This window comes from Centruroides vittatus, unplaced genomic scaffold (assembly GCF_030686945.1).
Source record: "Centruroides vittatus isolate TY-2023 unplaced genomic scaffold, ASM3068694v2 scaffold_932, whole genome shotgun sequence".
NCBI classification, from domain to species: domain Eukaryota; kingdom Metazoa; phylum Arthropoda; class Arachnida; order Scorpiones; family Buthidae; genus Centruroides; species Centruroides vittatus.
This window is the reverse complement of record NW_027122721.1, coordinates 1,403,272-1,415,439: the sequence shown is the minus strand read 5'-3', so window position 1 is coordinate 1,415,439 and position 12,168 is coordinate 1,403,272. Positions and strand designations below refer to the sequence as shown.

Sequence of the window (12,168 nt, the reverse complement as noted above, 5' to 3'; positions counted from 1 at the left end):
ATATTCATACACCACAATTTAGGTTTAGCATTTTTGGATTATTGAGATTCCAGAAAAGCTAATAACAAAGTTAATTTTATGTTAACGTCAAAAAGTTTATGTAATTTCAAGTTAATCTAATATTTGAAAATTTATTTGCTATTGTAAGATGTAATTGTTATTAAAAGAGTATCTCGGAATTAAAAATATTACAAAAGCATGACAATTGTCTCAAATGCATAAAAAATATTTCTTAAAATACAGGAATATTCTTGTTTTTTCCTCCTCTTATCTGTTTTCTAGAATTAAATATAAAGATGTAGCATGCAATATATGCAATGTCATCTTCCACATTCAGCAAAAGATCTATTACTGATTTTTATTTTGTAAAATTTCAGATTTTTCATTGATTATATATATACGAAACACACAAAACATTTAAGTTAGATATTAGTAACTAGTGAAAAGAAAATATCAAAATATATACAAGAATACATTTTGTAATAATCAGAATCAAAGAAATATAAGATGCCATCAATTTCTAAAATACATCATAATCTTTCTTAACAGAGAAAAGTTTTAAAAGCAGTACAGATCCCATGAAATGTAGATAATGTTTAACTGCTCCATTTTATGCTCTTCTGCATAAATAAAAATGTGTGAATGTTTAACATAAATGTTTAATAAACAGTATAGCCACAGACAATATTGGTGCATGTGTTACCCACTCTACTTGCAAGGACTGTGAATATATGATGCATCGATAGCTATAAAGAAGCACATTGTATATAATTTTATTGTATATTTTGTGTCTTATCAATTTTGACAAAATTAATGGGTATAAGATAATTTGATTGCTCCAAAATTGAGAACAATTTTGATACTAACAAATTTACATGTTACAATTACCTTAAACAAGATAATACTGTTCAGTAAGAATTCTCAACTTTCTAAAGTGTTTATTATTTTAAATTTTACAGAAACTTCTACTTCTTGCATAATAGACAAAACCTAACTAACAAAATTTTGACGACATACAGGGCCACTGAGAGAAACCAGAACTTTGTTTAGCATCCTATCCAACTTCTTTTCCTGTTAATTTTTATAATAAATCTGTGTTTATTTTTTTTAAATATAAATGAGCTTTTTAATGTAAATCCAGTAATTTGAACCAGTTACCTGATATCAAGTTTTATGTAGTGAGAAAGAACTGTGTGTGTATATATATATACATACATACATACACATGCATAACAAACTCTCGTGGAGTCTTTTAAAAGCATTGTTCATTTCTCAACTTGCAAGTTTGACTTTGATATATTAGTTTCGCAGGCTATAGGTTGCTTGTCACTTTTTATGTTTTCGGTTGGTAGGAAAGGCAAGAAATGTTTGTCAATTTTTAACAGATTTTTTAACTAAAATAATCTTAATAATCCATGAATCTTGACGTTTATCTTGCCAAATAATTAAATAATTTAGTCACACGAGTCTTATTAATCAAGAGGTGAATGAAAATTTGTGAAAATCAAATGTATGTAGTTACGTTCTTGACAATTTCAACAAAATATTTCCGTAACAATTACAAATTTTAAGAAAATCATTGCAGAAATATGACTTTTATTTCTGTCATTTTAATCAAATGATGTATTTCATAGAAAACAAATACTTGTCTGAATAATGCTAATTTAATAGAATTTTTTCTATTAACTACACAGTATAAAATATATATCTGTACACATATTCTAAATATTAACTTGAATACATGCAGTATTGTAATATAGTGCCAATGTAAATAATTACCATAAAACAAGAAAATTAATAAGATGTAAAATAGTGTGAAATTTCAAAATTATACAAATTAAGATTGGTATAGTTTTTATAATTAAATAACTTATTAAAATCTTAAAGTTCTTATGTACAAATATGTCTCTCCTCTGTTAAATAACAGAAAATTTTTTTGCTGCAAAAGATTTATTTAAGTGTATTTTATTCAATGTAAATTAATATTGTGTATATACAAGCATGTGTATAGCAAGTTTATCAAATAAAAATACATTTCGATTACTAAATAATAAAATTTATATTTTTATGAAATTGATCTTGTGTTTTTTTTTTATATTAAGATTTAAAATGACAATTTTCTTTACAGTTTTAAATCTACAAATTTGTAATAAAATGTACAAAGTGGCCACAGAATTCCTACCCATGAGATTGTCCCCTGTCCTGGGCCATTGAGAGGTTTGCATAGGACCTGGGATAGAGTTGATCCCTTTAGCTTTTTGTTTTTTGAACAAGTGAAAATACTTAGAATGTTTATTAACAAAAAGTAGTCTTAAAGATTTTTTTTCTCTTAATAAAAACAACAATAATTTGAATTCAGACTCCTGTAAGTTTTCTCTGAGCCCGGAAAAATTTCCAGTTTCCCCTCCCTCTCGATGGCCCAGTACTGGACGGTTACAGAATATCGGGACACAAATTCGAGGAACAATAGATTATGGATTGAATTTAAAGAGAGTACGATGCAGTCAAAATCCAGACTTAACATGTTACAATTCATTTTGGAGCAGTGTGAAAGAGAATTTCTGAAATCTATAAATAGCTATCACAGGGGGTTTTCTAGTAGTACTGAAGAAATTTATTACAAGAAAAGTCAACGTAACAAATGTTTATGCAAGTCTATTTGCTCAACATATCCTATTTATGTAAATTGCCCAACAATACGTTTCCAGGAATTGAACATCATTCTGACCATCTTTGCTTTTTTGGTTTTATTTGGTTATGGTAATGCAACACAGGCGATCTGCCTAGGGGAATGCCTCCCAGGAGCTGTCCCCTTATTTAGGTGTTACTAATGTGAAGAAAACCATGTGGCCAGCCTGTCGGCGAGGCACAAACCCACAACCAACTACTAGTGTTCGGTGGTTTTATCCACTTGGCCACTGATGAGTCAACCACCTACCTTCGTTCTAGCTGTGGTTTTGAAATTGTGTCATACAACTGGAAGCTTGTGTTATTCTTTCAGTTTTTTTACTAATAAGGCTGCAAACTCATTCAAAAATAACTGAAAAATCTGTAGGATCACTTTAAAGACTTCCTTCCAATCATCAGCATCAATTGTGTGTATGTATATATATGATAGTGTTGATCTACATGGTGTGGATAGTTCCGATAATTTCCATGCTTAAAACTGGTCCACTGCATTGGAGCACATTAAGTGGCTGGGGTGGCAATTAACTGATGAGATGTCAGATCATCATCAGTTAATTGGTGGGTAACATGATGTCACAGTTTCCCTTCTTTGGGTATTTGCTTAGCACCTCCATACTATGAACAATCCTTTTAAAAAATTAAATAATTTTGTGTATTGTAAACTTACACAGTTTTACTGTTTACAATAGACAAAAGAGTTGGATTTCTTTCATTTTGTGTGTGTCACACTGTAATCTTAATGACGATAGCAGATTCAAACACAAACGACCATAACATAGGCCTATTTCCGATTTTAAAAATGCAGCATATCTAATGGCTGGATATCTAATTCTATGTAGCACAGTACGTGCTACATAGAATTAGATATTACAGAAATATAATAATACAAAACCTACAGTAAAGATATAATCAGTTCTAAACTTTTGGTTATGACTAACTAAAAATAAAATTTAAATCTAAATCTGCTAAATAAAATATAACAATTAAAAATTACTTTGTGTAGGAGGCAGGAGCATTCTAGCAGTCTAACCTGACTTTCCTGTTACTATCCACTCCATGCTAAGACCATTTAAGCAGCAGTTTTTGTGCACAAATTTTATGCAGATAAAATTATTGTGAATCAAAGAATTTTTTTTTATTTTAACAAAAACTTTAACATTTGTTAATATTTTTAGTCGTGTTTCTTCGAGAATGGGAACTCTGTGAGTCAACCACCTACCTTTGTCGGATCTAGTTATGTTTTAGGGACGACCCGTCCCTAAAACATAAAACTAAATCCGACAACGAGGCATTCGTCATCAAAGTTTCAACCTTCTGTTTTAATTACAAATGGATGAAATTTGAGGACATACAAAACAAATTTAATATGTGGAATTTCTGAAAAATAAAATATATATATCAGAATCTTTCAATTGTATATTTTAGATATTTTGATAATCGAATTTTAGTTAGGAAATTAGTCAATAGGATTTTCAGGATATTATAGCCTTACTCTCTGCATATTTCTCTTGAAAGAGCATTTTGATTAGCAAAAATGTAAAATTTTAGTATTTAAATATATCTTTAAAAAATAGCTTGACGATAAACTGCAAACAGAAAATAAAATATGCATTTGAAAAAAATTCAGCAACAATTTGCATAACTAGTGAGCTAGAATATTTACTTAGAGTGGCTGTAGCAATGTCAAGTTTAAAGAAAATCGAATACACATCAGTCATTTTCTTTTCGGTCAAGAGGTCGTGCCATTTGTGTGTTGTGTAAAGGAGTCCAAAGGAAAGGAAGAGTTTTAAAAGAAAATAAACTTCTCAATTTAATTGCTCAACACAATTTAATAAATATTAAATAATTAAATATGCACACTATTTACATGTATATACAAAGTATTTTACATGTCTTTCTGATTATAAGTCTTATTTTATTTAAAGGACAATAAGTTTTGGTATATATTTGCCTAACATGTTTTCCTCTTTCCTCCAAAGACAATTACATATATGATGCATTCTACAATTAAAATAATTCTTGAAAAGTTTTACAGGAAAAACATAATGGCTTTCTTCCCCAAATTCTGTTGCTGTGAACAGACGGTCGACATTCACAAACAGGCATCCCATTGGTATGCAAAAAGAAACTTCCAAAAACTCGATACGATAAATTTTTTTGATAACCTGCTTAATTATACTTCCTGCCATATACCGAACGATATTCTCGGAACACACTTGGGGACTCACTGTGGTATATAAATCACGATCAAAGTACAATGTGCTAACATTTTCAGATGTTGCTGGTATATTAATAGATGGTGCAGATATCTCTACATTACATGCAGATTGTATTGTAGGACACTTCAAATTGTGCTATTAAACAATTTCTATAAGCATTCTTAAACTGAACAGCATTTGTGTTGATCCTATTTCTTCCTTTATTATGAATATACTGGAGGAAAACAACTCTAAATGATCTTGGCTTGTTCTGCAAGTCAACGTCTAACACAGCTCTGCATTTTCCTTCCGTGCATACGTTTCGGCAAGTTATTTTAAACTTATTAAATTCAAAATAATGCCATACAATGCCATTTTTCTATTTGACAGTATACAGGAGTTCCATCCAAAAGTTTTACATTTTTGAAATGGTTAACACATTCATCAATTCTATTGCCCCTTAAAACTGGTGATTTGGCTCCTTTACCCATAGGATGACAACAATTAAGTAAATCAAATGCTATATCTACCATTTTTATGAATTTAAATGTTGTTTCACACCTATTAAATTTCTTTTAAACCTAATTTGTTACAGAAAATCATAGCATTAGCAACTGAATTACTAAGGGTTTGGGCTGCAAAAGCTTTAATTGTCACCATAGACTGTTTTGTATGTCATCCAATTGATAAGAACCAGTAAGGCCAAATGCATTTTGGGATAAGTTAATTAAATAGCCTGTTCATTAGTCATATATAACTAAGTAGTTTTTGTAATTAAATAATACAGGAAAGAAGCTTTTTAATATAATACTTTCATTTTTTGTGTTTGAAAATTAATGTGCTTCCTTCTAATTTTGTCTGCTGCATGCAAACCTTTCTTTTCTAGCAAGTTTACAAGTTCACTAAAGTGTTCCCATTTAATTCCAGATGATCCACTGACGTCACCCATTGACAGAAACTCCTCGGACGAGGAAGTCTCAAACTTTATAAGATATCCGTATGCCCTAGCAGAGTGCAACATCTGTACAAACTTTCATATTTGCCGTCAACGCTCAATCACTTCACTTTTATCCCGAAGTTCCGAAAGCTCTGAAAATTGAATCGTTCCACCATTTAATCCACCGGATACCAAATTGCACAATCTTTCCCAGTCTGGATGCTATACTTTCTCAGTTTTCTACACTATTCTTTTCCTGCAATTGTTTTCACCCTTCATTAAATCTGAATTATCTTGCACTAACCTGTCATTCACTCTTTTAAGTTTTCTTGGACTTGGTACTGTATTGGTACTTGGTACTTGGACTTGGTAGGAATTGTACTGTCTATCAAGACAGTAATTGTGATCATTTATCTCATGAGATCCACTAGACACTGAAAAAGAATACTATAATAAATGAAACTTATATTTTACTTTTACCATACTATAAACAAACTATAATACTTTACTTTCATTATACACAGTAATAAATGAAAGTAAATTTATTACTGAGTAGGCAGTAATAAATTTAATGCAATCAACAGAAAGGACTGTCACAATAAATTCATTGTGCTGTTTCTAAAAGCTTACTATGTGTCAAAGGACTGTCTTCCAAAGCTCGTTTCCTGCATAGTGATCTTAAGGTAGTATCTTTTATTTTTAAACGCTTAGAAAAAGAAAACAGAGTCGGTACAGCCTTAGCCAAACGGCGTTTTCGACCATTACTGTCGTAAAGATATTTCACTTCGAAATGGGCCGAGCACAAATAGCTCGCTTTAGTCGGATACCACTTGTAACGTCTCATGTTGCTTACCCATTGTTTAGTAAGTTCTTTGTCTCTCAGAGGGAATCTGTAATTATTAAAAAATTGATAACATAAGTTCTTATATATGAAATTATAAGCTCGTAAAATTTATTTTTTAACATCAGATTTGAAAGACTCAATTAGACAATCTTTCCATGTTCTTAATATACACATAATTACATACATACTTAAAATATGATATATTTGTCGTTTGATTACTTCTGTTGGTACAGTTATATGCTGAACATACAGCGGGCATATTTCTTTTTTTCTATCTCAAGATGTCAATTGTCGATTTAAAACAATTTTATCCCATAAAAACGTATCTTACACCAAGTTGTCAGTTTTTCTTCGTAATAATAATCTAGAAACGAAGCAAAGAGAGGAAAAAAAACTAGAATACTCTAGATTTTGCAAACACTAATCCAGAACTACATTTAAGTAACAATCCTACCCAACACATGGTACAGACTTCGATGTCTTGACTTAAAATAAAATGGCGGTCGATAGTACCCGTCGTTGCCGCCACGAGCGCTGTATACTTGAGACCACGGGAATTCTAGCTCTTGCGTAATTTTTCCGGCCCAAAAAAAAAATTTAATTAAAATTGTGGTGGCGCCATCTGTTATATAAAGAATTTTAAATAAATAAAATTGATATTATTAATTATTACAAAACGGGAAAAAGCTTAATTTTCAGGATAAAGATGAGTTTTATTAAAAAATAATAATAAATTATAAATGCTAATAACGAATGAAATCGTCATTAACTCCGACACTACTCGGAATATTACACGTGACTCCCTCGACCTTTAACCTCCAAAATTTAATAGCATCAATGCCCCTAATACACAAACTTCTACGCAAAATTTCAGAAATTTTTGACAAAAAGCACAGGAGTTATTAATTAAGCTCCGAAGTGGGTAAACGACACCGTACCGCTGGCACAGAAAACCGCGCCGAATTTTTTTGCGTTTCTCGAAGTCCCCGAGTCTAAAAATGTAAAAGTTCTCAGATAAGTCATTTTCTGACCGATCGCCATATTTTCTCTCCGTTATTTATAACAGAGACGGGAAAGTAAAAATCGAAAAGATCTGTTTTATATCCTCACCTGCGGCTGCCAACATATTTTGTGGTGGCGCTAGTGAATGTAAACAATATGGCTACTAATCGAGGATAACACGTGTGCATATCTTTTAAACTTTATATTAAACGATATTTGCTCTGTACCCCAAAGTAAATATAAACAAGGAGATAATTATAATAAACAAAACATTCTCTTTTACAAGTTTTCGGTAAAAAACAAATTAAGAAAAGTATATTTCCAAGTTAAAATTTGGAAAGAAGGTATAACAGGTTGATGATTTCTCAGTAGTTGAAAAAAGTTTTTCAGTTTAAGTTGTGACTTAAAAAAGAAGACACGTTGAAAAGATATTACAGTGCAAGTTTAAAAAACACTAAGACACTAGCCGAAAATTAAAATGTGTGTGGCGCCATCTGTTATTGGTGTCTTTTATAATACTTGATAATATAAAAATTATTATTTTTTTTAATAAAGGCAAAACTTAATTCTATGGATGGAGTTGATTGTTTAAAAACAAACTGTAAATGCCAATAGAGTAAAATTTCCGTTAAATCAGACTCACTCGAAATATGACACACGATCCCCCTTCTATCTTCGACTTTTAAGGTATAAAAAAAACTTTTAAATAATATTCACGGCGAAATATACGAAGTGTAAATAGAATATACAATATATAAAGTTAAAAGTTATCATTTTCTGTCGTAAGATGGCGCCAGCGAGTGATCGTAAATAAAGTTTAGTCATACCACTTTCTCTGCTGTCCGAGATCTGTTTCCGCGAGAGGCCACACGGTGGCGTTCATAGCCTGACGTTAAATAGTATCTCCCTCCCCCCGCAATAACGCGTACAAGTACTGTACCTTCTGTATTCTCTCACTTTCAGGTTTTTCAAATACTATTACAATTTATCTCTCGTAATCCTCCACTCTTTAGTTTTCCTCCTTCAACTCGTATCCATACCTACATTCGGCCCTCTACTCCCAGCGCTACCTCTATTAATATTCCACACACGTCTGTTCACTATACCTGGCATAACACGGGGTAATATGACTAGTGTAGTCAACACCCAACGGAAGGGAAAAAAAGGATGCTATAGTCTGTGTATGGAAAGAATCTACTTTGGTATTAACCAACGAGCATCAGCCGTTCATGGTTTAGTTGTGGCAAGTTACTTCTTCATTCGTTAAACACGTCACCGCCATTATAAACAGTATTATGGAAGCTTCACGTTATGGTATTGGAATACGCAGTTGTTAAACGCATGATTCTTTACAGAGACATTCTTTACTTCCGCCGGTCCGATATATGTCGAATTAAAGAGAGAGTGTAGTATTTGGAAGCTGTAAAGCCTGTAATGTATGTATAGTGATGTAACTATTGTACGTTCTTTTATAATGCGAATTTGCTTTTTGAACGCAACTATAGCGTTGTAGTAATATAGATACGATATTGTAAGCATATACAATAAACAAAAAGAATTTCTTTTAAGCAAATTTCTTCTTTATTAAGGATTAACTTTCATAATTTTTCTTGTAGATTTACTTGTTTTGTCTATCTTTATGATTTTTTATGATTGCTGTTTAAGTGTTCGTTCATTGACACACGCTCATCCTATTTAATATATTCTTGAATATATTAAACTCTTTAGAATATATTCTGTTTAATTACTAGATGTAAATCAGTATTTATGTATTTAAATTACTAACTTTGTCTGCTAATTGCTTTTACCCATTTCTCTCTTTGCATGTGGAAATTCGTGAAAAATTATTCCTTTTTTAATTAAATGAATTACAAAGCCATTGCACCGTTGCGAGTTAAATCTAGTATAAAGTTAAACAGATAATTATTTTGTGCCTGACTTATTTTGTATCCAAACAATAGCATTTTGAATCTCAGCCAGGTTTAGTTCTCCTTTTAACGCCATCCATCGAGAAATTTCTTTAAACGAGAAACCGGCTTTTTCTGTATACTGTTATATTTTTCTGCAATGCCGGGCTGCAATATTTAATCATATTTTATAATTTAAAATATATGCACTCCACCTCAAATTAGTAGTGGCTTGCCCCTGTACATCATACTTTACCGCTAACAATAGAGTCGTGCCGGTCATCTATCCGATTCTTTCCGAGGAAGATTTTTGAATTGAAATAACGTTAATGTATTGTAATACGGTATCGAATTATTTTCCTTTTCGTTTTAGATAGATTTTACTGTATTTGTATAACAATTTAGTATAAACATCATAGTTTTAAAAAAAATTGTAAACATTTCAGTGATAAGATATTTAATTATAATTATAATTATTAAATTTATTACGAGATGGCGCCTAACGTTTCCCACTAGCGACGAATTGTTTGGTAATTTATTATTAATATAGCCGTTATATAGCCCGATGGCATACGGCAGCGGTTGGTTTTATTATTATAAGATATCCTACAAACATTTTGAATAAAATAATGCATTTGAAAAAAGTACAGTTCTGAACAAAGTAAAATTGTTTAATAAAAGTGAGAAAGTTTCAGCACGCTTTAATGGCAATCGGTCGTGGCAAATTTTGGCCAATCACAGCTGATGATACTTTTGCTGATCTCGGTTGCAGTTATCGCAGGCCGCGATTGAATTTGAGGTTTTCCTATTTTTTCCGTTGGATGGCGCGTCGTGTTCGGAATAGATAAACTTTTTATATTATTTCTCTTCGATTTTAAGCTATTTACGTTATCATTAAAAGGGGATAAGTGTGAATCTATTATTTACAACAAATATTAAAAAATATATATATATACGTAAATTTTTACGGTTAAATGCTTTCGATAGAAGACTATTAAATATGGCATGTGTAGTGGCCTTCTGTAGTGTGATGTATGTGTTTCTATTCAATTGTAATGTGCCCAGGCTTTTGTGTAGTGTGTGTGGTATGACACCTGTAGAGGAGAGAACGACAGGTAGAATAAGCACCCTATCCATCCTCTACAGATGCCTTATTTCCTGGGCGAGTTCTGTGTACTTGCTGACTTTTTCAGTGCACGTGTTTTGTAATTGTGTGTTTGGAATGGATATGTCTATAATGTATGTGATTTTATTGTGTTTGTCAATGAGTGTGATGTCTGGTCTGTTGTAAATTGTTTTATCTGTGATTATGGCTCTGTCGTAGTACATTTTGTGCGTGTTGTTTTCCAATACTGTCTGTGAAATGTATGTGTAGTATGGTTCGTGGATGTCTACTAATTTGTATTTGCAAGCTCTTGGTGTATTATATTTGCTACTTGATTATGTCTATGTAAATAATCTGTCTGTGCCAAGAGCTTGCAACCGGAAGTGATGTGTTGTATAGTTTCGGGCATGATGTAACATTTTCTGCATGTGTCATTTGTGAGTGTTGTATCTTTGAGTATGTGTTTTCTGTAGTTTTTGGTATTCATGACCTGATCCTGTATGGCCATCATGAATCCCCGAGCTAACCAGCTGTTTGACGCAATTTTGTCAATTTATTATTATTATTATCTCGAAATGTATATTAGTTCTTTAGAAAATCCGTTTTTAATAGTAAAACCCGTACAAAATGGAACCGGAATAAAGCGGAAACCTACTTAAACGGGAAAAACTCTTCGGAACTGAAGGTTACGGATTACACAGCTTGCGGGTACCAAGAGGGCCTTTGCTCCTGGTCATCCTCCATCCTTTCGTGGGTCTAGTCGAAACCACGATGGATAGGGAAAAGACCCAACATATTCGGATGAAATTTTTTTTGACCCGACTTCTATAACTGGTTCATCAGAATAAGTTATCTTTTATCTCCTCTTCCATCGATTTTAGGCATTAAAAATTATTAAACCCTAATGTCACGTCGAATGTACGAAAGATATCACATTGTGTACTTCTGAATGAAATATTTCACTCGAATGAATATAATTACAATTGCATTTAAATATAGCATGGCTCTTAAAATTAATTATTCACTCGAGCTGTATGGATATGTGGCATGCTCTATCGCTTTGTTGTTACTCTTAAAAGGATGTTCGAATATTCAATTCGAGATTAAATACACGTATGATTTTTTAAAAGTTATTTTACCACTTTAATTAATTCATTTGACTTTTTAAATATTTAAAGTTTATAAAATTTCAGTTGAAATAGATGAATTATATACAAAATATTGATATAAATGATAATTTAAGTAACAAACCTGAAAATTAAAAAGTAAATAAATAAAAATAGATAATTAATTTAAACAATTTTTTTTTTATTATTATTTTATTTTAAAAGAAAACGATAAGTCTAATTTAATTATTTCAATTAGTTATAATCACTTTCTTTATTCCGAGGTTTGTGTTGGCCGATAAGTGTATAAACAATAGTATCTATTGATCAATCGGAATAGGGATGAAGACACGAGATAAATTCTCGTCGAGAGTCAGTAAT

At 31.5% G+C, this 12,168-nt stretch overlaps 1 protein-coding gene across 2 annotated transcripts; it reads right to left on the bottom strand.

Moving 5' to 3' along the window:
* Positions 1 to 4,565: 4,565 nt before the first annotated feature.
* On the bottom strand, positions 4,566 to 8,345 carry LOC136990466 (THAP domain-containing protein 2-like). Of its 2 annotated transcripts, none has more exons than XM_067288850.1 (4): positions 8,313 to 8,345; positions 6,856 to 7,031; positions 6,454 to 6,713; positions 4,566 to 6,257 (listed from the first exon to the last, which is right to left on the bottom strand). In XM_067288850.1, the coding sequence occupies exons 2-4, from the start codon at positions 6,924 to 6,926 to the stop codon at positions 6,064 to 6,066; spliced, it is 525 nt and encodes a 174-aa protein (XP_067144951.1). In that variant the 5' UTR covers positions 6,927 to 7,031; positions 8,313 to 8,345; the 3' UTR covers positions 4,566 to 6,063. The 2 variants fall into 2 exon arrangements, with proteins under 2 accessions (XP_067144951.1, XP_067144952.1); XM_067288851.1 differs by lacking the exon at positions 8,313 to 8,345 and having other exon boundaries at positions 4,566 to 5,975; positions 6,128 to 6,257; positions 6,856 to 7,193.
* Between the last annotated feature and the right edge of the window lie 3,823 nt (positions 8,346 to 12,168).